We start from the raw sequence: 27,913 nt of genomic DNA on the forward strand, positions 1-27,913 counted from the left end.
AAATTACTTTCATCCTGAATGTGTTCACAAGATAATATAGTGGTTTTCAATACAGCATAAGGTAAAAACTACTTACATGAGGAATAAATTATTTTGAAACTCGTAATGGAAAATATTTAAATTAATTTTATTTTTTATTTAAATACATATAAAACTAAATTACAAATAATTTGCATCAACCTAACTAAAGGCTACATTATGTATCCGTTTAAAGATATGAACTGCACAAAAATAATTATTTTAATGAATGGTTGAATGTCACGATGATTGACCATTCATAAAAAAAAGCATTAAATAATAAGTGACAATATAATTTTATAAACACAATGTGAAAATCATGTACCTTAAAGAAAAAAATTAAAGAATACAGCAATAGAAACAATAATACTAATATGATCATGCAAAGTTATTAGAAATGTTTTCATACCTATAAGGTTTCTCTATTTTCTAAGATTTTAAGAGCGCTTTTGATACTACCAACAAATTTGCTTATCAGACACAAGTATTTTTAAAGTTTTTTGAGAAATAATTCTCATTGTGTGTGTTGGTACTGCCGATGGATATAATACACAAATAATATGTTCCGATTCCTTTAGTGCATGACACTTGTGATATTCTGAGCACCAATAGGTCTCTTTCGTATTCTTAAATTGTTCAGAACTTTTACACGATGATTGTTCAACTTTACGTTTCAGAGAATCAAAAGGTTGTGAAAGTATTTCTTCAGCGTGATGATAAAACGTTCTCAAAGTATCAAGACGATGAGTTCCTGAGCCATAATTTTTAGAATGCTGAGTGTTTCTACTAAGAATGTATTTTCCTATCTTGCAGTTGACTAAAAGAAATCTGAAAAAACATTTAAAAAAATTTTATTAATAAACTCTTACAATATGAATGATTTTTTATTTAAACTAATATCTCTAAAATCACATATAGTCTGAAAACTATGTTTGGAATAATAAATCATGGGATTTGTGCGAGACCAAGCTATTTCACTATCGAAAGCAAGAGCCAGATATTTCACTAATCAAATAAGGTTCTGCAACGGTTTTAATTAAACAGGAACCTGGTTAATAAAAACTACATAAAATTTTCTTATGTCTTAATTATAAGCAACAGTCTGATATGTTTGAATTGAAGGCCAGATTTGTTGTGTTGATATTTTGTAGCAAAAATCTTCTGAATGTGGGTACACTGAGAAAAGTGTTATTAGAAAAGGTATTATAAGTATAACAAAAATTACAATATTTTTTAGGATAGCTGAGACATACTCGCCCAATAACACAAAGTCTTATGTTGATAATAATTTTCATTACATTATAAAAAATTATTATAATAGGCCATTCTACAAAAATAACTACGGAGTACAATAAAAATTTCTACGTATAACATAGTAAAAATGGTGATGTCATAATTTTAGTTATACAGAATAGTAAATTTTATTATGACTTTTGCTGAATTTTGTTTATTGGAGAGTAGAAATCATTATGTTACATAGTACAAGATCTGATTTTATCGCATTGCTATTCAACATAGTAAAAATTAGGATGCTATATAATAAGAATCACTGATTCCCTATCGTAATATTTATAGTAACGTTGTAGATTAGGTTAGGCCTATTTGTGTAACACAACATCTTACTAATATATAAAGCAAATTCACTAAAACCGTTGTAATCGCTAACCGCGAAAAATACTGAGCCGATTTTGCTGAAATTTTGCATACTGATTCTTCATGATTCCGAGATGGTTTTCGCATATTTCTTTTCTCAAAAAAGTTAATAACAATAGCGATAAATAAGCTCGAAATTTTGCTAAAATAAGCTAACTTTGGGCTTTAGTTCCATAGGATCTGCTAGGTGGCATCTATAGGTAAAATTCAAGCCACCCGTGTTCTGAATGATTTGACTCGGGGAAAATAATTTAGAGACCAATTAGAAATAACTTATTTATTGATGTAACAAACGTGTTATCGTTTAGGTGGACAAAATCGAACTGCCCTGAAGCGTAACCTCACAGTTCACAATGAAAAAAATAACATCGAGAAAAGCCCCATGGCAACGACAAACGACGAACGCTTCTATGGCCTACCGTCCGCGATGAACCTATTTGTTCTATCGCCCCGTGCCTCATTCGAATTGAGGAAAGTGCGGCCCCAGATGTTCCTTTTCGAACTCTGTGCGCGCGGCCTACTCAGAGCTTCAATTTTATCTCTGTGGTGAAACATTCTCAAATAATATACCGGGTTATTGAACGAGTAGCTGTGAGGTTGAATCGGGACATCCTCCCCCACCGAACAAAACTGGAAGTTTAGTACAACTCACGCAAACTTAACTAGTTTTCTGCTTGGTCTTAAGAATAATCCATTTGAAGTTCGAACTTCTACGACTCGTACTTGGTCATTTGAACCTAAAAATACTCGCGTTACAACTCCCTTATTCCAACAATTACGATTTACATTTTTATCAAGAATTAAAACTAGGTTGTTTTCTTTCAAAGGTGCTTCTTTTTCATGCCACTTTTTACGAGTCATCAAGGTCGGCAAATGTTCACGCAGCCATCTTTTCCAGAATAAATCTGTATAATGTTGTGCTAAAAGCCATTGCTTGCGCGTACAGAATTTCTCAGTCTCAAATTTACTAATTCGAATTAACCCAGAGGATGTTCCTAGTAGAAAGTGATTTGGAGTTAAGGCCTCTTCGTCTTGAGGATCTACGGATACATGTGTGAGAGGCCGAGAGTTTACACAATGCTCGATTTTTATCAGTACCGTTCGTAAAACTTACTCACGAGGTACGCGATCTTTTAAAATAACACTTAAGGCTGATTTAACCGATCGAATAAGCCGTTCCCAAGCACCCCCCATATGCGATGCAGTCGGGGGATTGAATTTCCAACTTATTTGTTTTTTATCAGCAAAACGTTTGATTACTTTACAGTTTAATTCTTGTAATGCTTTCTGGATTTCTTTAATCATACCTTTGAAATTACTTCCGTTATCACAGTAAATAACACTTGGAGTGCGTTGACGTGCAGAAAAGCGCCTTAGAGCCATAATAGCTGAGTCAGTGCTCAGACTATTTGCAAGTTCGATATGAATAGCACGTGTTGACATACAAGCAAATAACGCACCCCACCGTTTTTCGCGTCTTCTTCCGATATTAACTTCTATAGGTCCAAAATAATCCAGGCCACAATGAGTAAATGGAAGAACGCGACTTTCGAGTCTAGCTGATGGCAGCGCTGCCATTCTTGGATTCGCGGGTGTTCCCCTTAATATTCTGCAGATTATACATTTATTCACGATATTTCTTAAACAGTGCCTCAAGCCAATTATCCAAAATGTTTGACGTAATTCATTAACGACAGTTTCGTGACTTCCGTGATAATATTTCTCGTGAAAATATTTAATTATTTATTGTGGTAATACATCTTTAGCATCTAGAATGACTGGCAATTTATTAGTTTTGCTGGTATCTTTTAAATTTTCGAGTCGACCTTTTGCGCGTAATAGACCTTGATTATCTAAGTACGACTAAATTCAAAATTCTGCTGTTTTTGAAAACAAATTCGTTTTTCTTTAAACAATTCATTTAATTTCTAAACGATTTTGCTTGACTAATTTTTAAACACAATAACTCTGCTCTTGCTCGAAGACCAAGTGAATCTTTACTTTTTAATTTCCACAGTTTAACGTCCTTAAAAAATATTGACAACGCTTGAAAAATCATCGAAACCGAATTAAGTAGGCATTCTAAAGAAGAAAAGCGTGAGAAATCAATCAGTGAAGGTTCGGAAGTTAATGTTGTAGCAACCATATAATTAGTTACTAAATATTCGGTCTTATCCTCGCATTGAATTGACTTAAAATCACCCTTTGGCCAATTCTGCTCGGGTTTTCGTAAAAATTCAGGCCCCAATAACCACCTACTGTTTTTCTCTAGTGCACCAAATACACACCTAGTTCCTTCGTCCGCCGGATTATCTTTAGACTCTATCCAGAGCCAATTATCAATTTTTGAATTTTTTCGAATTTTGTTTAATCGATTTGATACATAACTTTTAAATTCATGTGGATCTTTCCGAATCCAAAATAAAACAATTCTCGAATCCGACCAAAAAAATTCGCGGGTAATTTTAAAATTGTGCTCGTCTTTGATTAATTTCGCTAATTGCGTCGCAAGAACTGCCGCTTGTAATTCCAAACGAGGAATTGATACGGAATTTTTATGTTGATCTTTATGTAATGGAACTATTCTACTGCGTGCCATAATAAAAGAAACATGATAAGAATCATCGATATTTAATTTAAATCGCCAATAAGCAACGGATGCAAAGGCCTTTGAACTTGCGTCGCAAAAAATGTGAAGCTCAGCTTCTTTAACTTGATGAGCTTTTACTTGATAACAACGATATATTTCGCAAGTTTTCGCTTTTTCTAAAGCACCGAGCAATTGTTTCCATTTTAAAAATTCTGTGTCTCGTAGTTGTTGATCCCATTTAATTTTACTGCGCCAAATATCTTGCAACAAAATTCGCGATTGAATTAAGAGCGGAGTTAAGAAACTCAATGGGTCAAAAACTGACATCACAATGCTTAAGAATTCTCTTTTGGTAGGCCTTTTAAATCCCTGCAAAATTTCGTTCGTGATTTTATTACTGTTCACGTTAAATGATAATTTATGTTCTTGATTATTCCATTTTAAGCCTAAAACCTTCTCACCACCGCTTTCTTTTGTATGAATCTTAATTAAATTTTTTAAATCCATATTTTCACTCACGTTTAATAATACCTCACCCGAATTACTTGCCCAACCGTGCATTAACCAGTCTGCATTTTCGTTTATTTCTATTGCTTGTTTAACTCGCGATGACGCTTCTTCGATTGTTTCAGAACTATCTAAAAAATCATCCATGTAACAATTATTTATCAACCTTTTCGCTGTCTCTGGATATTTTTGACTAAGTAAAGTTGCATTTTTATTTTTAACATAAATAGCTGTGCAAGGAGAGCTCGTTGCACCAAATAACATTAGATATTCCTGAGGTTCGATCGACCTATCTTCCCCCCTCCATAAAAAGCGCTGCGCGTCGCGATCTTCGGTTCTAATCTTGATTTTCAAGAAAATATAGCGTATATCTACTTTCACAGCAAATGTATATTGGCGAAAGTGCATCAGCACTCCTGGTAAAGATTTTAACAAAGAAGGGCCCGGAAGTAATAAATCATTAAAACTGACAGAAGAGGTTTTCGACGCTGCATCAAAAACGAGTCTAACTTTTCCTGGTTTGTTTTTATTTTGGATCCCAAAATGTGGTAAATACCAAATTCTTTCTCCCGTTATTTCTCTATCAGCCTTTTCAGCAAACTCATTTGAAATGAATCTATACATCTCCTTATAATACATTTCCGCGTATTCCCTATTACGGTCGAATTTGTCTTCAAGCTTCCGCAGCCTATCAAATGCGTTCGGTCTACTACCTGGTAAAGAAATATTTTCAGATTTCCACAAAAGGCCCGTTACCCATCCAGAATTTGTGTGTTGACACGTATCATTCAAAATTTCGAGCGCTCTTTTATTTTCGATATTCGACTTTTTTTCTTCGAGATCAAAAAAATCTATTTCAAAATAAAACTTGATTAAATTTTCCAAGTTATCATTTTTAGAATAAGACCGTTAACATTCATTGTCAATATTTACTTGTCAAATTTTATCTGGACCTGAATGACCGTGAATGGTCCATCCTAGTAAACATCGTGAAATGGTCATATTATTGTGAAATTCAAAACACTCTCGAATAAGTATTAAATTACAATAATCTTGTCCTATTAGCATAACAGGGGCTTCACTATAAGATTCAACGTAAATACCAGTCTTGTTGTGACAATATTTTGTAAGGTCTTCACTGACAGTCTGAACTGAAAGTCCTGAATTTTTTATGATCAAAATGTTTTTTAGCGAAAAAATACTTGATTCACCTTAAATTTTAACATCCACCTTTTCACTTGACATTACGGTCGCACTCTCCCCTAAAACTTTCAGTGCTATATTGATTTTTGAGCCTTTTAATTCTAATTCTTTCTAATTCTGAGACAAGCTTTGAATCGATCAAAGTAGGTTGAGATGCATTATCTAATAAAGCGTAAATTTTCTTCGATTTTTCTTTTCCGAAGATAGTAACGGAAATAATTTTTTAAAATTTCCCTGTTGTAAGTCAAGAGGACGTATTTATCGATTGAAAAACATCTACCTTCAATCCAGAGGTTATAAATGGTTCACTACTTTGAGTTGGAACATTTTCAATTTTAAAATCAACGTTTTTCGGAACGAAATGAAGAAGGGTGTGATGATTGCGACCGCACTGTCCACATCGTAAGTTCTTGTTACAATCACGACGAGGATGACCACTTTCAAGACAGCCGTAACACAGTCTATTAGTTCTTGCGATTTTCCACCGCTGTGGCATTTGAATTTTCTTAAAATCAATACAGTTCTCAATCAAATGATTATTTCTTCCGCAACATAAACAATTAGTATCAGAAGTTTTATTACTCTTACGCGTTTCATAATTCATTCCTTTGTTTACATTTGTAGTCAAAACTAATTTCTGATCGGATTGAGAGTGATTACTATTTTTCTCAGTTCGACGTGAAACTGCCTCGTTCAAATGCACATCGATTACACCCGTTTTTACAAACATTTCAGCTTCAATAAATACAAATTCGGCAATTTTTTCTATCTCAGATTTGTTCATTTCTTCTTTGATTGCAAAACCAACATAATCGTGAATCATTGAGCGAGGTAATTTTTGTAATAATTCTTTCTTAAGATTTGGACTGTGCAAGTATCCTGTAATGCCAAAAGATTTTATTCCCGTCACAGCATTTTTCAATGTGGTTGCAAATTCAGTCAACGAAATTTTATTTGATTCGATCTCTGGTAAATTTTTAATTTCTGTAATAATTTTATTAATGATTAACCTTTTATTACCGAACCTCATTTCCAATGTTGACATAATTTCTTGTGCATTACCTAAAGAAAATAAAATCTTAGCGACGTTATGCGCTTCAACGGAAAGTGCTTCAAAAAGACGCGTGACATTTTTTTTATCAGAATAGCCTCCTAAATCGGTTGAGGTTTCGAATGCTTGCTTAAAACGTTACCAATCGAGAGGATCTCCTGAGAACTTTGGCAAAAGTTTTGCTGATGTCATTCTGTTCATGAATCTTGCACTTTCATTATTTAAAGACGAATTTTTGTTAGCAGTTGCTAAAGTTTTTTCCATTGCATTTACTAACCTATTCACTGGATCTTCTCTCGATTGGGTATTGTCATGATTTGAGCTGTGCATTAGTCTGTCGAGTTTTTCGCGCATATTTTCATAATCATCAACTTCTGATACATCGTCATCCGATGACGATTCAGTTCCGAAATTATTTCCTTCTGCTTGTTCAAATTCTAACCTGTTCTCAAAATAAAGGCTACTAGCATCGCTTTCTTCTTCATCATCAGTTCGCATTACTTAATTCAACACTGCTTCGTTGACTGCTACGGGATGACGGAACGCTTGATATATATTCGCCACCCGCAGTTGTTTATCGATAACTGTCGCTGCTACTGGACGACGTGGTGCGCGAGCACGCGCTGCCTCTGGTTGACGGGCCAAGGCCGGAGCTTGCAGGAGCTCGACAGCCGCCTCTTTTGGTAGTCGACACGGCGCGCGAGTACGTGCTGCTGCTGGCTGACGGGTCAGGACCGGAGCTTGCGGCAACTCGACAGCCACCTCTGATGGTGGACGACGCGGCGCGCGAGCGCGCGCTGCCGCTGGCTGACGGGCCAGGACCGGAGCTTGCGGCAGCTCGATAGCCGCCTCTGGTGGTGGACGACGCGGCGCACGATGTTGCACTGCTTCTTGGACGGGACTCGGGTTGCTGTGGACCGATTTCCTCTCGCGGAAGTCGTAGGTTTCCAAAAATGTCGCCAACATCAGCTGAAGCGCCTCGATTCCTCTGTGGTCGAGTTCGCTTGACGTTGTTGGCCTCAAGAGATGGAGCTTTTCTTTTCCGTCCGCTCATTTTCCCACGAGTCAATTGAATTGTCCCGGGTTTCGGCACCAAATGTTCTGAATGATTTGACTCGGGGAAAATAATTTAGAGACCAATTGGAAATAACTTATTTATTGATGTAACAAACGTGTTATAGTTTAGGCGGACAAAATCGAACTGCCCCGAAGCGTAACCTCACAGTTCACAATGAAAAAAATAACATCGAGAAAAGCCCCATGGCAATGACAAACGACGAACGCTTTTATGGCCTACCATCCGCGATGAACCTATTTGTTCTATCGCCCCGTACCTCATTTGAATTGAGGAAAGTGTGGCCCCAGATGTTCCTTTTCGAACTCTGTGCGCGCGGCCTACTCAGAGCTTCAATTTTATCTCTGTGGTGAAGCATTCTCAAATAATATAACGGGTTATTGAACGAGTAACTGTGAGGTTGAACCGGAACAACCCGCAACCAAAGATAGTGGAGAGTGGTTATAAGAAGCCCCATCGTGTAGACAATAATCGCAGTCGATCATTGGCACTACACCAAGAACAGAGGAGTCCGTCGTGCAGCTGAGCATCTTGGCTACCGATGACACTCTTCTTTCATGGGCAAGCGAAATAAATCGGTTTTTACCCTGGATCCCGAAAATAAACGAGAGCCACCGAAAAACAGGCGTTCGGAACGTCAACGTCTCCGGTGGAATACCAGGAAACGTTTCTAACCAGCTCCAGCTCTTCAGAGCTTTGTGGCCATTCAACCATCCAACCTGGTGCCGTCAGAAAATTTTCCGCTTCAAATTCGAGACAGCAAAAGACAGACCTGAAGAGTACGGGCAGCCCGGCCTCCTTAGTGGTCGTCCCAACGGCACATTTACAGAAAAGGTATTCTCCACGCCCACTTTCCTGACTACCAATTAATGGTTGGTTATCCGGGGAACGACCTGAAGACGAGATATTCTTTGGTCAGCGGCGTACTTCTCTTGCTGTACGGTCTCCGTAGACGCAGACTGAAAGGACAAGCGTCAAGCTACCTCCAGCTGGCTCTTTATCATCAAGAATAATAATAAGGAATAGCTACAAGTTTCTTCACTGACCCTTTTCAGGGCCATGACAAGTATTAACGTTCCCTACTTAACCATTAATATCATCGGTTCTTTTAAGGGCCACCTAATTTTAAATTACCTTGCCAACTAATACATTTTTACAACGATTTCTGGAGACTATTCGTTAACTCAAAGACTATGTAAAGCTGGCCACCATTAAACCAAGTCAGTCATTCACTGGCAGACCTCACGAGCAGAGTTGTTCGTCGCAATGCTGGGAACCCCAGAGACCGACGACCCTATATTATCCTCTCAACTTTAAGCATTCAACCAGGAATCACCGATGTTCTCCAAGGTCTGCGCTGGGCAAACCTAACTGCTATGAAGAAAAAATAATAAACGTGAGCCAACGGGACAGTTACCAATGGGCAAGCATCACGAACCAACGTTTCCACCTTAAATAACCAAAACAACTGAGTCTGAAAAAAAAGTGCCTTAGACACCGTCTTCGACGTTATACCAGGAGACGTTGGGAAAGAACTTTACAACTAGCTCCAAAGCTTCAAACCATGAGGTATCCAGGCAGTCACGTTTGCTGGAAACTTCAGTCAAGAAAGACTTTACTTAAGAAGCTCACCAGTCCTTTTCAGGTTCATTGGACGTCGAACTACCTTGCCAACAAATACATTACAACCTAATAAAGTTGAAAAAAAATAGCATTTAGGGCTCACAAGAGTCTCAACTATGCCAAAAGTTACAAGAAGTCGAATTAGAAGGAAAACTTCAAAAGCATCTTATGAATACAATTTTCGGCGTCAAGCAAATGACGAAAGAATTTATTCAGTGAAAGATCAGCTTTTCACTATAACCCTCATAGTAATCTCTTGAATCTTTCCGATTTTTGAATAGGTAGAATATGTATTTGTATTCTTGTTGTGATAAATAACGTAGAGATTAAGCTCCAGGACTTTGTTGCTCTGGTAAAAAAGTTGAGATGAGAGAAATAATTTTTTAATGATAAATTTTTTGTGAGCTTTGAATCTTAACAGCTTAAAAAAATAGCCCTTTTCGTAAATTATATGGGAGAAACTGCAAATCAATGGCCCCTAATGGCCAATAATTATTTTATGGTAAAAGGAATTCACGGTACTTTTCAGCATAATTATATTTTTTTTAATTTTTACAGCTTGTTATTTGGTCAAATAAACTGTATGGACTCCGAACCAATATATTTCTAATGAGAAAATTTTTGTAGTGAGAAGTGTCAGAACTAGATGTATAATTTTTCAATGAAAACATTTCATTTCATGTCAACACACTACGGTGTTCCATTTAGTAAGTCTCGGGCGAAGCCGTGACGGGGGGGGCACTTGTATATATATATTTGTATATACATTTTTATTTATTTAAGTGTACTGACTCCTTCAGAAGTATGTACACATATATATAGATATATATGGGTATCCCGAGTTTTGAACAGAGCCGAGCGTTTGCAAGCGTCGGAGGTGCAAGCAGTCAACAATGTAGATACTGCATTAAAACTACACTTCTTCACAAAAAACTTCAAGATCTTACAAGTTAGTGTAAGCATATTTAAATTAAATGACAAATTTTTGTGTCGGGAGCATTCGTATTTGTAAATCCAACTTCTATAAAACTAGTACTTTGTTGCCTAACCCTATTGTGTGTATGGTTCTCTAGGTATAAGCAATTTTATATTCCTAAATAAAAATACCATTCTTGTTCAGTTTTCTTCTTTAGAACCTTTGTTTCAAATGATACATGCAATTTTGTTTTGTTCTAAGAAGTACTTATTCATTACCAAAAATATGAATAACTGCTTTTACAACGAAAACTTACAAGCATACAAAATTTCAGATGCAAATGATTTTTTTTGGAATAAAGTCAATGAAGAAGATTTAACTAACTGTTGTGTAACTTATATAGTGTTACTGTGTAATGGTAATCAGTATGTTTATAAAAATTGGATTTAAAGGTTGTAAACATATAAACTGAAAATTTAAATAAAGTTTTTTGTATAAAAAATTGCAGTTGTTACTTTAAAATGTGTATATCTATATCCGTAAATACTACAATATTAATAAGTTTTTCTTTTTCAAGTATCGTTTGTATAACGTACCTATGTACAGCATATGAACTCTATCGATACATTCGCTATCACAAGTTGGCATAGTTCAGTGGTTAACACCCATCTCCGGTGCCACAGGATGGAGGTTTGAGTCCCGGGGGATTCGAATTTTTCCAACACTCTTTTCTCTATATTTCAAGCATATACGTTAAAATACATCAATAATAATATAATTAAAATTATATGACTTACGTGACAGATAATTCCTACCCAATCATCAATTTACTTGTTGCTAAGTATTGCAACGAGTCAGATAAAAACCCATGAGTATCCAAATATTTCCAACTTTGTATTTATGTTTTATAGGTTTCAATCATATCAACATATCATACCTTTTTATCTTATCTTGTCTTGTTTAATAATAAAAATAAAGTTTGCAATAATTGTACAGTCCGTTGTTACTGTACTGTAAAAATTTTTGATCATGATAAGAAAACAAAATGAAAAAACTGGTATCTTTTAGACTCGAAATAATTATTTGAAGTATATTGCTTAGGAAGTGCTGCCTTGTATAATAAATTTCTTTGTACATCATATTATATACTTTCAATGATATACGTGATGTTTCCATCAGTAATTTTTTTTAGTTTTGTTTGTATTAAAATTTCATGTTAGGTATGGTTGAGTAAGAGTTTTGTTTTCCATTCGTCATTAGAATATTAAAAGTCATTTATCAAGCTGTCATAATAAATATTAAAAAAACAGTTATTTGTCCGTTCAATAATGAATGAATCTATTCTTGGAATGTTTGCTCCATGACAAAGTTTTACCGGTGAAATAAGTTTTACGGTCTATTTCTATATAACTTAGTGCAGTCTATTTGGAAAGTTTGGCATTGGCTCTTTATAGGTTCTCTTAATAATTTTCCGCATTTTAATCAATCAGTTTGAAATTTTAAGGTAAGATATTAATTGTTCTGTGAAAAAAGATTTCTACTGCTATTATATAATTTATGAACGTTTTTTTCGCTTGATACGTAATGCATTTATCTGCAACAAAAAAATGATTTTAATTAGAGTAATTTTGTTCCCAAGGAGACTACAGACGGTCGCATCAATTACAATTTATTAAAAACTTAAGAAATCAGAGGTGATAATAGTTCCTTGTTGCACTCTATCAGCTATGGGTAAAATTTTCTGAGAATTATAATCGATAAAAAACGTGAAGAGTTTTTTTTATCAGTGATCACGTTCACTACAAATTTTAACAATTGAAATACGCACATTCGTTGTTATGTAATTTTAAAATCAGACCCCTTATCCAAATAGTGTTAAACGCCTTCTTAAGTGCTGGGGGACACGTTTTTGAAAACAACCAGTGGTCAGTGGGTGCTTGGGTACCCACGTATGGAGTATATAAGTTATACTTCTCTGGCAGATAATATATGAATGTAGATATATCTTTTACGAAAAGATACATTAAATAACCCACTGCAACGTATCAAAGGTAATACAACTATTGGAGCTCCCACACTCTTTAGAATAAAGATATATGGTTATACTATTAATAATCAAAAAATTAGAAAGAAGACTATATTTAAAACAACTTTATAGGCTGACAAGATTTCTATCGTCGTACTTTTACATATCACGTACGCTCACACTCATTCTCGGTCGTGTATTTAACAACCAGAATTTATATTTAAAAGAAGGGCTCGAAATTAATGAACACCCATTTTAATTAATAAATGTTTGTTTAATTATCAAGAATAAGCGATTAACACGTTATCAATAAAATGTGTTGCAAACATAATAATAAACTATGCGTTATGAATAAAATTAACTGTACCATTTGACACATGTAAATTTTTCTTAAATGAAAAACTGTATAAACAGTTATTAATTAATTTATTCCAAAATTTACACATTAATTAATATGTAATTAATGTTCAATAGTGTATAAAAAGCTGCTACTGGAAAACATTATTTTCAAAGTCTTAAACAAAAATAATTTATGTAAATAATTTATTAATGTATAAAATTTAATAAAAAATGTTAGAACAAGAGCTTATACACAGCTCCATCTGAACTTATATGTAAGTACTAAGTATGTACGCACCTGGTGCGGCGCATTAGGCCAGTTCAGTCGATTGCTAGCCTTTAGTCAGTAAGCACTGCAACAGTTTTTGTAAAGATGGTAAGAAGGCGAAATAATGACGACAGCACCCTTTTATAATAAAACTTATTCTATTTTTTATGACAAAGTGCTCAGTGATTTTTCTTTTCTATCCCAGCATTTTTTCCAAATACGAGATTTGAAGTAGTTATTAGATGAGTTTTACCACCTGGGCCTCAGACACAGAGCAAGGAAATGTAGGCAGCGTGCTTTGATCTCCAGCTGTAGTGATACTCTAGGAGTATCTGAACACCTACCCACACTACTACCTCGTTCGCCATTTTCAGTTAGATAGTCCGGAGTGTGCGTTGCATGCTTTATACTTAGTTCATTTTTTATTCTATGTGTGTACAAAACTATAACACTTTTATTCTCAAAATTTATAATTCATGATCTTAATTTCTTATTACATTATACATTTTTGCATATTTATAAAGGTTTTGATGGTGTGAACACTAAAGAATTATAATGATAGAAATGGGGGAAATTAGAAAGATAGATGAAAGATAGTCGTGGGGGTAGGTGTCCAGACAATGCTAGAGTATCGCTAACCAGCTGGTCTTGGGTATAGTTAGTTCCCCGCAAAAAATGTATTTTTTTTGTCAAACTTTCGCGTGAGTTCATGATTGGCCAAACATTAGCTAAACATGGGCAATGAGAGAATACCAAACTTGGATTTCTGCTGAAATATTTGACTCAATTGTAGCCAATGTTTATCTAAATTTTATGATACAAATAAAAAAAACTTTTTTTTTTAATAATAAAATAATAGAAAATTATCAAAAATATAAATTTAAAAATAAATATACATTCATTAATGTCAGTATACGAATTTCAAGTACTTAGGACTTATGAAAAAAGTTGCACAGGAGTTGGTTTCGAACTTTGGCCTCTGAGGTACCCTGCCCGCGACACAAGCACGCTCAACCACTACGCAATGACGAGATGGTGTATACCGCGATACAAATCGTCTTATCATACACTCATATATGATTATCGTCTACACATTGTACCAGTCTTATGATTTTTTTAAATTCATGTCATAATATTGATTATATAATTTTTCTTAAAAAAATTTTTGTCAATGTATTCAGTTACAATTAATTGTACATGAAACATTAAAAGTATACCTAACGTTGGCACATTTAACATTATTGAAACATTTATTAGAGATCATATGCTTGACTATACACTAAGAAAATATTGCTTACATTACACAAGGTCACGCACAGTTTCTACTAAAAGTCGGTTGCATTCATCTGTCCATTGAGATTCAACTTACAAAAAATTTCTCTCACAGTTAGCGCTATATTTAGGAATTTAAAAAAATCCTCCAATTTTTATAATTTCAAAATACGCTTACAAATTGTTGTTGGCAAAAAAAATTTACATATTTGGAAGCTGCAAAGTTTTTTGAATTTTCTTTTTCATTTTTGTTTTGTAAGAACCAGGACATTTTGAGTGTTTATAAGAAAAAATCAAGACTCCAGAACACGAAGGCTAAATCAGGACTTGTCCTGGGAAACTAGGATGCCTGGTAACCTTAAGTTTGAGTTCCTTCAATAAGAAGACGTTGTCTCGAATGTTGAACGTTTTAATGATTATTTTTTTATAAAAATGCATTTTTTATGTTTTTTTTTCTTTTAATTTTTCGCCATATGTACTCTGAGTTTATTAAATATATGAGTTAATCCAATCGTACGGAATAAGCTGAATCCTAAGAGAAACAATGCCCACTGCAAAGATCTATCAGACTTTGTTGAAAACTTTATAAATACATCCATACAGATAAGATAAAGAGCTTAGAATTTAGTCTGAGCTTACTTAATATCAGTGACCAAGCAAAAACTGAAGTACGCTAAAAAATAACTTATGTTGTAAATCCTAATATTCACAAGAAGACGCATATGAAACTCAAGGATAGATTTTTTGGTAGAAAAATTTTAAAAAACTTTAAATTTTGTGAAAAATAATCCTAAAATTTTGGTGATGAATTCCACCAAGAGTAATAAGGCTGTGCATGTACAAAATGTGTATCGGACAAAAATGCATAAACTTTTAAAAGATAAAAATTAATATAAATCATTAAAACAAAAACCTATTGAAAAACTACATTTAAATGTGCATTGTTTTTTTTTTTCAAAACTTAACGATAGTAGTTATCTATACAAAAAATTTCATAATATCGAATTGACCCAAATAAACATAACTCTTACCAAATGTTACTGTCCACCTAAAGTTGACAAAAACAAACACTTTTACGTCCCATTATTTCCCAAGTAAATAGTCCCATACATTTTTTATCGAAAATTATATATTAAGAAAGAAAAAGTGCCATTACGGTACCACAATTACATATGAATAATAGTCTCTATTTTGTAACGTTCAAAAAAAATTTTAAAATCACTAAAAGTTAAACTCTTGTTTCTCTTTATGTAACATCCTTGTTTACATGCATACGATGCGATTTTTTTTTAAATAGTTTGAATAGACGTGTGACAAATTCACGGTATCAATTTTGTATTTCATTCGACGAGATGAGAGCATGTACCAAATTGTTATTTATAATACATATTACTTATTTAAGAACCAATATTATTAGCAGACGTTTGCTACCCTAATAGGATATAGTTATAGATGATCTTGAGACCGACTGCTTGGATTACATAAAGCAAAACTTAAACATTGACCCTCACTTATATTTTCGCTTTGTCGATGACAACACTATGTGCTTAAAATCCAATAATATCTACTGTGTTTAATATTGTTTCAATAAATACAGTCAAGATTTAAAATTCACCCATGGAATTTCTTCTAACGATAGTATCAATTTTTCAAATGTAATATAGATTGTAACTACAGACATAAATAATAATATTATCACCAACTGATTTTTTAAGCCCTCAGCCTCTGGAAATATTTTAAATTCTAATTTTAATCAGCCAATATCATTAGGAAGAAATGTTATTTATAATTTAGTAGACCAAGCCATTCTCTTGTCTCATAAAAAATATCATCAATCTACTTTAAAAATCGTTAGGAGTTTACTTTTCAAGAATATTACTCTGCAAAATTAATGACAAGTTAATTTAACTGTATTATCAAAGTAAGAAATAAAGAAAACCATATTACCAATTGTTTAGAAAGTGTATATTATCTTATTTTAAGCCTAACAATATAACAGTTCCTTTTGCCAATCAAAATATATTTTTACAATTAAATAATCTTTACAAACAATATAATTTGAAAGCCACAGCTAAAGTGTTAAATAGTTTTAATAAATTTACAAAGTTGGGTAAGGATTCCACGCTTGATCTTAAACATACAGTAGTTGTTTATAAGTTAAGTTTTAAAAACTGTCGGGCCAAGTACGCAGATGAAACAAAAAGAGAAGCTGAAGAGAGAGTCAATGAATACACGCGAAAATCTAATTTAGAACCTGTAGTATTTAAACATATGAATAATTATAGACATTGAGTTTGACTGGGAAATCGTCAAGATTTTCGATAAAAAGAGTAACAAAAAAAAACTGTTTTTTTCTGAAAGGGCTCACATAAATATAAATAAGAATAGTACTAAAAAACGTTACGACATTCATTTTCTTAATAAGATATACTTCTATCCTATCAAATTTTTTTTAATTCTAGTCTATAATATTGAGCTGTATTTATAGAGTTTACTTACTCACTATATTCTACCTGTCTATATGGTACACTACTATGTACGAACATTCTATAAACAATGTTTTCATTTGTTATTAGTCCTTTAATAATGTCCTAGCAATATTACTGTTTGCAATTAGTAGAAATTCAACTGCCAACGGCTACACATTATGAGTAGCTGACTATTGTATACTTATATTGTATATGAAGTTGTTTCGCCAGGTATCAAATGAATTGTGTTCGCGTCTCATTCCAATTTTTTTATAATGTGTAATATTTAATGTGCATGCAGGTGATTTTGCCGTAAGTGTGCCTTCTTTTTATCATCATTTTAGAATAGTCAATTTTCTATTACATATTTAAACATGCTTCTGGCCTGAAATATTATATTACCACCTTTTTTATGAGACATGTCAGTTGTTGGCTTTGTTCTGCCATATAGTGGACTCTAGTACGTATACAATTCTGACATTAGCAGATTGTTACCTATGGCTCTGACCTGTGATACTCTTGCATTGATAGAAAGACAGCTGTGACTCGAAGTATTTAAAAATTATTTAAAAAAAGTCAAACTTATGCCGTGTAAACATTAAAATGGGTAGTTTCACGGTTCAGAAAATAACTCTGCTATGAACTCTGCAATGAAAAGAGCCAGTTACAACTGTGACAAACTTCTTCATTTTGTGACACACCGATTTATGATTTCCTTAAGTATGCGATAGAAGAAAAAATATTCCAGACCTCTAACAGGCACTTACATGTATATCCACATCAATCTTTACTACTCACATAACAGGAAGAACTTTGGCTGTTCAAAATAGAGAAGATTCAAATGATTGATTATAGTTTATTTACTTGGTTCTTATACAAAAATGTATGTGCTTAAAGGCCCTATGTCAACTTTAGTGACTATTTATACCAAAAAACAACGATGTTTCTTACAAAATATGTATTTTTTTTTAAATATACTGAAACTGACATGTTTCAGGGTCACTATATAAGTCTGAATCTGGAATCAGTTTAACCCGATCATGTAAGAATTTTTAATAACCTAAAAAACTGAGACCAGTAGCCTCATAAGTAAACTAAATAATCCCTAAGCATCTTAACCCACGTAACTACATAACTGGATTATCCTCAAACTTCACAAAACCCAAAGCCTCGTAACTCAATAACCCCATAGCCGTTAGAAAAAAGTTTTTGATGTATAACACTGAGAGATCCAAATCAATGAAACGTTTCTCGACGTGTAGCAAACCTCATTAACTTGTAACTTCCAAGTGTAACTATCGATAAAGAAATGTTTTTCAAATATTTTTATGCTGAAGCAACTGGTCAAGTATTTATTCAAGCATTAACTTGATCATTAGCTTCAGCAATAACTTATCACTTGAGTAAAAGTGACGTATACATATATAAACTAACAAAGATGTTTGGCATGGAGACGTACACAATTGTCCATGTGCACAATGTCAGGGACTCGATAGCGTCACAAGTCCCAAGCAAGAAAAAACAAAGATTTCTTGTCTTGGTACGCCTGCGTGGATCTGTGCTTTCGGTATAGCCTCATTCTTTTACTTTGTGCCGTTAAAGTCACATCGCGTTTACCAAGTGCAGAGAAAAATCTCGCAATGGGAAAAAGGGGACATTCATCTTTAACTTCGGAGGATGACATCAAGAAGAAGCTTGGTAGATTATAGAAGAAATTAAAAAAGATAAAAAAGAAGATGAAACAGAAATGGGTACACGATTATCTTCGACGACACTCTCCTTCTCCAAGAAGCGAGCTCTCATTTGTAACGAGAGAAAGGTCTTGATCCTTGGAGCCAAGTCGGACTAGGCTCCCCCATAATCAATCCTCTAAGAGAAGCTGGACTAGGTCTAATTCTTGAACACCTTCAGTCGATAGACAGGTTAGGCCTGGCTACCTAGCATCTTCAAAGGAGACTCAGAAAAAATCTGACTCTTACGACCTCCTCGCAAAAAATTCGAAAGAAAAACAACAGGCAGATAGAGAGAAAAAACAGCTGGATGATAAGATTCCGCAAGCGTTAGGAAAACGCTTTACGACGAATGAGGTTCACGTTTCTCCAGTACATGAAAACGTTGAGGTTCGTTGGAGAGAAGTTAGCAAAGAGGACATACCGAAAGAAGATTTAAAAGAGATACTGAAGAATTATTCTTGCCCTAAAAATTTCTCGTTTTTTAGCCCTCTAAGACTTAACCTAGAAGTAAAAGCTTCATTACAAGAGCCGGTTATAAACCGCACGGAGAAATTCTGTCACAGCTAAAGGCGGTGCACCGCTGCTGGCAAAAACAGCGTGCGTGGTGGGAGCACAAAACAATGTGCGTAGATAGCAAAAAAAAAAAAAAGAACGGTACGAACGCGCACGTGATTTCGAGCTGCAGATGCACGCTTTTTTCCCCTGCAAGCCACTGGAATTTCGACTGAGTGGCTCTAGTATAGTTCGACACTTATTTATTAATAATAATAATAAATAATAATAAAATAAATTAGGCCCTTCATATCATACCGTAAATAGTTTAATTATTATTGATAACATTAAAATCTTTTAAGTTAACTCTCTTCTTTTAGATAAATTTACTTTAATTTGAAAGGCGAATGATATGTTATAACTTATAATGATTTCCAGGAAGTCTAGTCAAGAAATACTCAGACGTGTTTTTGTTTACAATCCAGAGTGGGAACATGAAGAATGGGCTAAAGGATGGTTGAGAAAAAATCGCACTAGTGATCCAGAAAAACAGGCTTTCTGTTTTGAGCGCAAAAAAAGTTTCCGTGCTCATCTCACTGATTTAAAAACTCATTGCACCAGACAAACACATACAAGACTGGCAGAGCAAATTGATCCAAAGCGACAACCAACAATAGCATCGTTGTGCAAATCTCAAGGAAATGAAGATGCAGCAAGTAAGTTCCGCGATCTTCAGTTATCAGCATTTGTGGCTGTGCATACTGCCATTCGAACAATTGATTATTTAAGTGAAATTCTTAAAAATTTAGAGTTAAAAGATATACATTTACACCGTACCAAATGCAATAATTTAATTACACACGTGAGAGCTCCTAATATGCTGTTAGAACTAGTCGATGATGTGGGCGACATTCCTTTTTCATTTATATTAGATGAATCGAGTGATATTTCTTCGTTTAAGTACCTATGCATTTGTATTAAGTATTATAGTACAAGTTTGAGTAAAATTATAACTGATTATGTAGGAATGATAGAAGTAGAAAGATCAACGCATCGAATGTTATACAGTGCAATAATAGAGTTTTGTAAGATAAACAGTTTTAAAACAGGAAACCTGATTAGCTTAGGAACTGACGGAGGATCAAATTTATGCAAGAAAAAAACTCGGTATTCACTCTTTTAAAAAAAGTTAAAGTAAAATTTATGCTTGGTTTGGTAAAAGTTTGTTTAGAAAGTATCAATACAAAGCCACATGGAATTTGATTAACTTAGAGACTTTAACGGATTCCAGTGCCATTAACAAATTTCATAAATTTTTACCAATGTCAGAAACTAGATGGTTAGTTAGGTATTTTACTGTTACGGTTATTTTAGAGCATTATGACACTTTGAAAACTCATTTTGAATGCGTAGCAAAAAAAGAAAAAGATTGCAATGCTAGATTGCTAAACGAAATGTTACAAGATGAGAAAAATCAGTTGTATCTGTTAATTATTAGGCCAATTTTAGCAGAAATAAACAATACTAATATATCGTTTCAAAAAAACGAATGTGGACTTGGGTTAAGCGTATAATGATATAGAATGTTTGATTCTTTTTTTGGCTTGAAAAAATATGAAAATAAATTTCAGCACTGGTGGCTTGGATATAGTTTTAGAAAATGTTAATAATATTTTAGCGTTTATCGATGTTCATGATTGTGATTTTGGCATAGAGTACACAAAGTTGCTTAATGCCCTAAGCATTAATAACGAAGCAAAATAAGATATTGAAAACCGTGCATATACTTTTATTAAAAGTCTTCTGCTAGAATCATCAAAAAGATTGCCCGATAATACAGAAATGTATAAAGAATTACGATTTTTATCGCCAACTGTTTGCTTGTTTCATACTTTGAGACCAAAATTTTCTGATTTGCCATTTCAAAACTTATTTATGGATGCTAAAAAACTTGGATTAACAGAAAATCAATGGAATAAGCTTGTCACAGTAGATTGGATCGCTTTGTACGGTAAGAACGTAGTAGATAGTAGTTATGACTTTTGGCCTGTGGTATATACACATAAAAGTGCTGGAGGTCAACAAATATTTGCAGACTTAGCTACTTATTCATTGACTCTACTTTCTTTACCGTCAAGTAATGCTGTTGTCGAACGCATTCTTTTTGTAATGAATGCAGTAAAAACTAAATGCCGAAATCGGATACTACTAAAATTGTTAGATTCAATTTTGAGAATTCGAATAAAATTCTACTCGCACAAGATTTGCTGTAAAGATTTTGTTTCTTCGCCAGCGATGATCCTTTATTGTAACTATAAGACTGCGTACAATAAGACTTCAGAAACATCTAGTGAACAAAATATCGTAGAAGAAGAGACTGAACTTATAAGCGTATTGCAAGATTATGATGTACCTTGCATCAGTATACCAGAAAAAAATTGAAATGTAAATGAGAGAATCCATAAAAAAATATCCCAAATTTTTTGCCTGTTTAAAAACAAATTTTTTTGATGGGCAAATCTGGGATATTATTTGTGGATTTCTCATATCCATACACATATTGTTATATGTTTCCAAAGAACTCGTTTATTATAATTAGCTTTGTAAGATGTCGATATGACTATAAGATGCATGTAAGATATCCGTGACTATATTTTTTTATAAAAATGCATTAATTCGAAATAAACTTTTATTCATTTAACTGATGATAATTGAAAATTTTATCCATTTTCATTCAGTTGTATCTAAACCTTTCAACATAACCAATTATGTGTGACTTGAATGTTTTTTGTTTAATTAAATTAATTAATAAATAGCAAAACTGTGTGGCGATTTTCATGGCTATTTTTATATTTTGGCGGCGATTTATGGCGATTTTTTAGACACTAGGTGGCGGTGCCTGCTTTTACGGTGTTGGACACACTGGTGCGTGATCTTAGGTTAGTTGGCAAACAAGAGAAAGTGGTGACATGTCTGGCAGCACTGAGTGCTTTATTATCTTCTATGGTTGGTAAAGAAGAAATTAACTGTTTCAAAAATATAGAAATGCTCAATGACTGTTGTCGAATTCTGCTTGGTCTCTTACCAGACGATCCTTGCTTTTGACTAACATTAAGACATCTATGAAAGAGACTCTCAATCAAACACTGATTGACGACGGGCTTTTCGGAAAAAATTTAGACGAGTCTTAAAGCTACTAAAATATTGGAAAGTTCAAGTAAGGATCTTCGTCCGCAAAAGCATATTCCTAAGTTCACGTCAAAAAACTTGAAGGGCCCGCTCCGTCCGAGCAGATAGCAGAAATATCGCGGACCCCAGACGTACGATCGTCAACAACCGAGGACAGCGAGTGGGCAATACAAGCAGACCCAGCAGCATTTGACACATTACCGAAAGCTATTGGAGATCATATTTTTTTTACGCCTTTCCCCCTTTTAGTTTGATACTAAAAGTTTGAAATAAAATAGAAGCAGAAGGATCTAAGGGAACACCAATATTGTTCCAGAATGCCCTGCTCAGCCCTGGTTTCCAATTTTCAACAAGTTATTAGTCATACCGCTAATCATGAGACTAGATATTAATTTTTTACGTTCTTTTAACAGGGAACCTCACCCTCTCTGGTCATAGCTTACCCTGGTGGCAGGATTTTCATTTGGAAGGCGTTCGCGTTGAAGGGAATGTCAGAAGACGCCATCGACATTGCAATTTCTTCAATCTCAGAATTGACGCTTAAACAATATCAAAGACCATTAAAAAGATGGTGGAAATATTACAAGGAATTAAGTATAAACCCTCACTCGTTAAATATGATAGCAATGCAAAACTTTCTTTCAGCATCTGTGAAGGCAGGAGCGTCAGGAGGAACTATTAACTCCAATAGATTAGCTCTAACATTGATTTTTGGTCCAGAGGTGGCACAGGATTACGGGATGAAAAGAATATGCAAAGGTGCGTCCAGAATTCGTTTTCCAAAGCCAAAGTACAATGAAACGTGGAACCCTAAACAAATTTTATCCTTCTTAAGGTGGCTCCTCACTATAAATCCCACAAGAAGTGTAAGCATACTGCAACACAGCTTTTCATTGGCTGTGGAGGTTCTTGACTAAAAATGGATATGTACCTATAGTCCCTTCAAAAAAAGTTCAGTCACATCTACACCGTTGACCTATATCGTACAATACAGTGACCCGAGCAGACGTATGTATACAAAAAGTACATAAGTCAGCCCCACATTAAATTATTTTCTTAGTTCAGCGTCTCATTTATTTTTATTATAATTACGATTCTCCACATCTCCTATTCATTTTACGTAAAACTTTCTGACCAATTCAAACTACGCAGGCTACCGCTCTTCAGTGTAGCAGACGCCCCACACTTTTCATCTGTTCCAGGACTTGCACAGTTATCTACTATTTTCACAAAATATCCTATAAAACCCATGGTAATGTCCAAGTACCTGAATGTCGTTGGAAAGATTCTGATTTCTTCTATCTGCTACATAGTTTTTTATTAAGAACTACAGCATCTTTGCTGAGATATCATACAACCTGCGCCACCAATTTGATGACCCTCCATAAGAGGCTATGTTACAGAGTCTATTTTCCAGTTAGTTTTTTTTAACAATTTTGGTGGTGACGAGGTCTAAAATTTTGGGAAAAGACTCCTTGCACCTTTAAGAATCATTCTTCAAAATATCATTTAATACTCCAGTGTTTTGATTTAGTGAGGAGCCACCTTAAGTTCGTGGTCTCAGTATGCAGACATCACGCTAGAACAACTTTCGTATAAACTAGTTACTTTGCTGGCGTTAATTACAGCACATCAAATACAAACTCTAGCATTAATAAGCTTAAATAATATTAAAAAATATGACAATAAAATTGAAATAAAAATCTCAGCATCAATAAAGACATCAAAGACAGGAAGAAAACAACCACTGCTAGTAATTCTCTTTTATGAAGATGAGACAATCTGTGCTGCGAGAGCTCTATAGATTTATATGCAAAAAACTAAAGAATTCCGGAAGAACGAACAAGCTTTGTTTATATCTTTTAAAAAGCCGTACAAACCAGCTAGACGGACGAAGGAGTCTAATACTTTTGCAAGATTTTATGATTTGAATGTTATAGAAGATAATACGAATTTTACTTAAACTCTACGTTAAAGATGCAAACCTTTGGTTTTGGAGCTTCTGTATTTTAGAGATCATAAAATTATAAGGTTATGGTTACTTGAATTACAACGCTTGCAGATTATATAGTTTACGTATATGAGGTTATGAAAAATTCTGAATATCGAGTTCAGATTCAGTCACTTCAAAAAACGTAAGGTCAGGTAGCATTGGTTTCTGGAATCGTTTTTTTTCAAATTTTTTTTTTAGAGTTGTGTTACAACGAGAAAATTAACATGTTTAGGTTCCTTTACGCAGTTTTTCATGAAAAATGTAAAAATATCTCCAACATTCCTAAAAAGTTAGTAGAATGTTTGACTTTTAAAAAAGGCATTTTGAAGCGTTTGGAAAAATTGTGTTTTATCAGCAGTATTGATTCGTATCCAAGCATTCGTTTCAAAAACATATCTACTATCACTAATACTGTGTTTATGTGTCATCAGTATTAAAAAATTTTGTATAAATTTTTTGGTTTCACTTACCCTAACACTCCAGGATCTACAGACACTGTTGTTGGGAAATTCCGAGGGTAACATTGTTCTGATACTCTCAATGATTCTAGACTGCTTCGCCAACATTGTGTAGCTAGTCTTTCAATCTCATTTAATGTTGGATTAGGACCACAAAGGGCCAAAACTTGGACGTTGTTCACGATATTTACACTGACTAGTCGATATGCTAGCTGAAATGATAATTTTGTATTCATTTGATACGACACTTCGTAAGTAAACGTATCGTCAGTCTGTGGCATGGCAAGGTCTAAAAGTTATGGAATACCTCCCCTGACGAAATAATTATATTATATAGTAATAGTTAAATTTAAATAGTATTAGGTTTGATATACTATCAATAAACAACTTTGTAGTGCAAGAAACCCTCAGTAATTGAAATTGGTCAAAAAGTTTCTGAGATATGACTAACTGGACACCCATACACGTGTACATACGAATACGCACACAAAATTTTTGACCTATTATTTATCCACTAATAAGTTATCTTAGTTGTCAATGTTTTTATCATTTTGAACATTACCTTCTCAAGAAGTGGTTAAGTATTTTAACTTTTTTTCAATATCCATGTACTGACAGCATTAAAATAATAAAGCGCTAATTTTTTTAAACTGAAAACAGTACTATTATTGAAATTTTCAGAAAATTAAAGTACAGCCACTTATTAGGATTCCACGAGCTCTTTTATCTTTAACAAAATGGAATAAATCCGTAGCTTACGATGACTTAGGAAATTTCTATAACCTTTATTACGACTATGAGCATCAATATGTTTGTTTAATAATTAATGATATTCATTATATAAACTGAAGATCTAAAGTCATGTGGTTGAATTGAAAAACATCGGTTATACAGCTGTATGGTACTACTATTCGATAAAAGACTTAACTGCCTTGCTTTATCTTTGGTAATCAATACACTCTAAACAAAAAGACTTAATTTGGGTGGTAGAAGGACGAAATTTTTAGGATCAAAAGAATAAAGTGTGATGTTTATGCTTTTTAAAAGAATAAAATTCTGTTTTTCTACTTTACAAAGAAGGAATAATGCATTTTCTTCTTTTAAAAAGATTGAATTTGTGAATTTAGTCTTTTAGAAAGAATCAATCCACAACTTTAGATATAATAAATACTAAATCGATGGCTTTATTCTTTTTTAAAAGGCAAATTACTTTATTTCGTCTTTCAAAAAAGAGAAATTTTAATTTCCCTTTTGTAAACGACTAAACTTTTTGATTTGCACTTTAAAAAAGACAAATTTTACGAATTTAGTCTTTCTAAAATATTTAATCATAAGTATAAACTTTGAAAAGATGAAAGTTTATCTTTTTGACGTGGATCTATATATATATATATATATATATATATATATATATATATATACATATAGATATGCGTATAGAGATGTCCCAAGTCATAATATAATGGAAAATAAAAAATTAGAAAAACCGCATTTTTCAATAATTTGGGAACTTTTTATTCAAATACTGTGGGGTTTAGGTATATACATCCCAAAAAGGTTTTTGTTTCAAATGTGCCAAAAAATATGAAAGTATCCATTTATGACTAAAAAAATGTTGTTATTAATTCGTTTGAAAAAAATTTGTTGAAACAATACCTGACCATATTTTGGTCTGGCAACATATACTTATTTATGTACAGTAACACATTTTTTAAATGAGATAGCCTCAAAAAATTTTCATCCTAATAATTTTTCCTGTTCAATTTCTGATTTGCCCTGAACTAAAACACTGTTTTAAAAAAAGCTGTTGTAATATTAGCTGTTTTATCAAATGTAAACTCCCAAGACATAAAATTGATTCATTTAAAAAGACTATATTGACTTTAATTCTTTTGTAAAGTATAAAAACAAAATTTCATAATTTAGAAAGATTAAATTTGTTGTTTTTGTCTCTTTAAACTTACAAATTACGTGAATTAATTTTTTGCAGAGGCTAAACTGATATTTGTTCTTTTGTAAAGTATGAATTATAAAATTTTGTCTTATAAAAAGATCGAATTCTATCGTTTCGTCTTTATAAAGAAGAAGTTTTATGATTTAACCTTTTAAAAGTTGAAATCGATTAATTTCGTCTTTATACCGCCCAAATTTAGTCTTTTGGTTTAGAGTGTATAATCAACTTTAACTATTATGTAATTTAACTATTGATATATGATTTAACTATTTTTTATTGCTACAGTTTAATAAAATCAAAACTCGTGACAACAAAAAGCTAAATATAAATTATAGCTTTTCCTGAACTTAAAAAAAATCATTAAATCTCTGTAATAATGATCTGCAGTATCATCTGCATCTTCCTCATCTTTTTTTTAGTCTCAATAATTAGTAGGTTTTGTTTTTCCAAAAAAGGAATTCCTAAAGTACAAAAAAAAAATTTTAATTAAATACAAAAAAATTTAACTTACATTAGGACTTTTATTGGGTAAAAAAATTGGTACATCTTTGGAAGTTGCATTATTTTCAGTGATTATTGCCAGAATAAGTAGTTTTCGTTCAATTGGATCCAATGACCACCAACTCTCTGTAGCTACTGCTAAACAGTCATTAATCAGTAAGCATCCATACAGTGAATCCAAGCATTCTACATAATCTTCCAAACATATCTGTAACAAAATTCATAAGATATAAACCTGTATTTTTATCACTAGTGTTATTAATACTGCTAGCATAAGAAAAAAATTTTTTTTGTTCAAATCTGAGTAAAAAAATTCATCACTAGTATTAATCTACTTTAAAAAAAAAATCAGAAGAGATTGTGTTCAAAGTATTTTCACAATTTTAATAAAAACCATGCTTCAGGCAGTACTTATTATGGAGTCTTCCTCAAGGGCATTCAGTATATCGGCCAGAGTTTCTACCTTACCAACTTCCCTATTTTGATGAATTATTGTTAATAACTAATTATCTAGCTGTTTAAACCCAAACTAACGAGAAGAGCCGTCAAGCTGGTACTTTGAGGAATCAATATAGCCCAAATTC

General features: G+C 33.3%; 1 protein-coding gene across 1 annotated transcript in view; it reads right to left on the reverse strand.

The window, feature by feature from the left end:
• Window positions 1-466: 466 nt before the first annotated feature.
• LOC149373389 (protein fuzzy homolog) overlaps window positions 467-27,913 on the reverse strand; it is a 32,313-nt gene continuing 4,866 nt past the window's right edge. Inside the window, exons 4-6 of the mRNA XM_089597241.1 lie at window positions 27,340-27,537; window positions 24,887-25,086; window positions 467-846 (exon numbers count right to left, since the gene is read on the reverse strand). Coding sequence (XP_089453367.1) covers window positions 474-846; window positions 24,887-25,086; window positions 27,340-27,537 — 771 coding nt within the window. The 3' untranslated portion in view covers window positions 467-473. The remainder of the gene's footprint in view (window positions 847-24,886; window positions 25,087-27,339; window positions 27,538-27,913) is intronic.

This window comes from Copidosoma floridanum, unplaced genomic scaffold, assembly GCF_036245765.1.
Source record: "Copidosoma floridanum isolate Cflo_tuat_1 unplaced genomic scaffold, Cflo_Japanese_pri ptg000031l, whole genome shotgun sequence".
Classification (NCBI taxonomy): Eukaryota; Metazoa; Arthropoda; class Insecta; order Hymenoptera; family Encyrtidae; genus Copidosoma; species Copidosoma floridanum.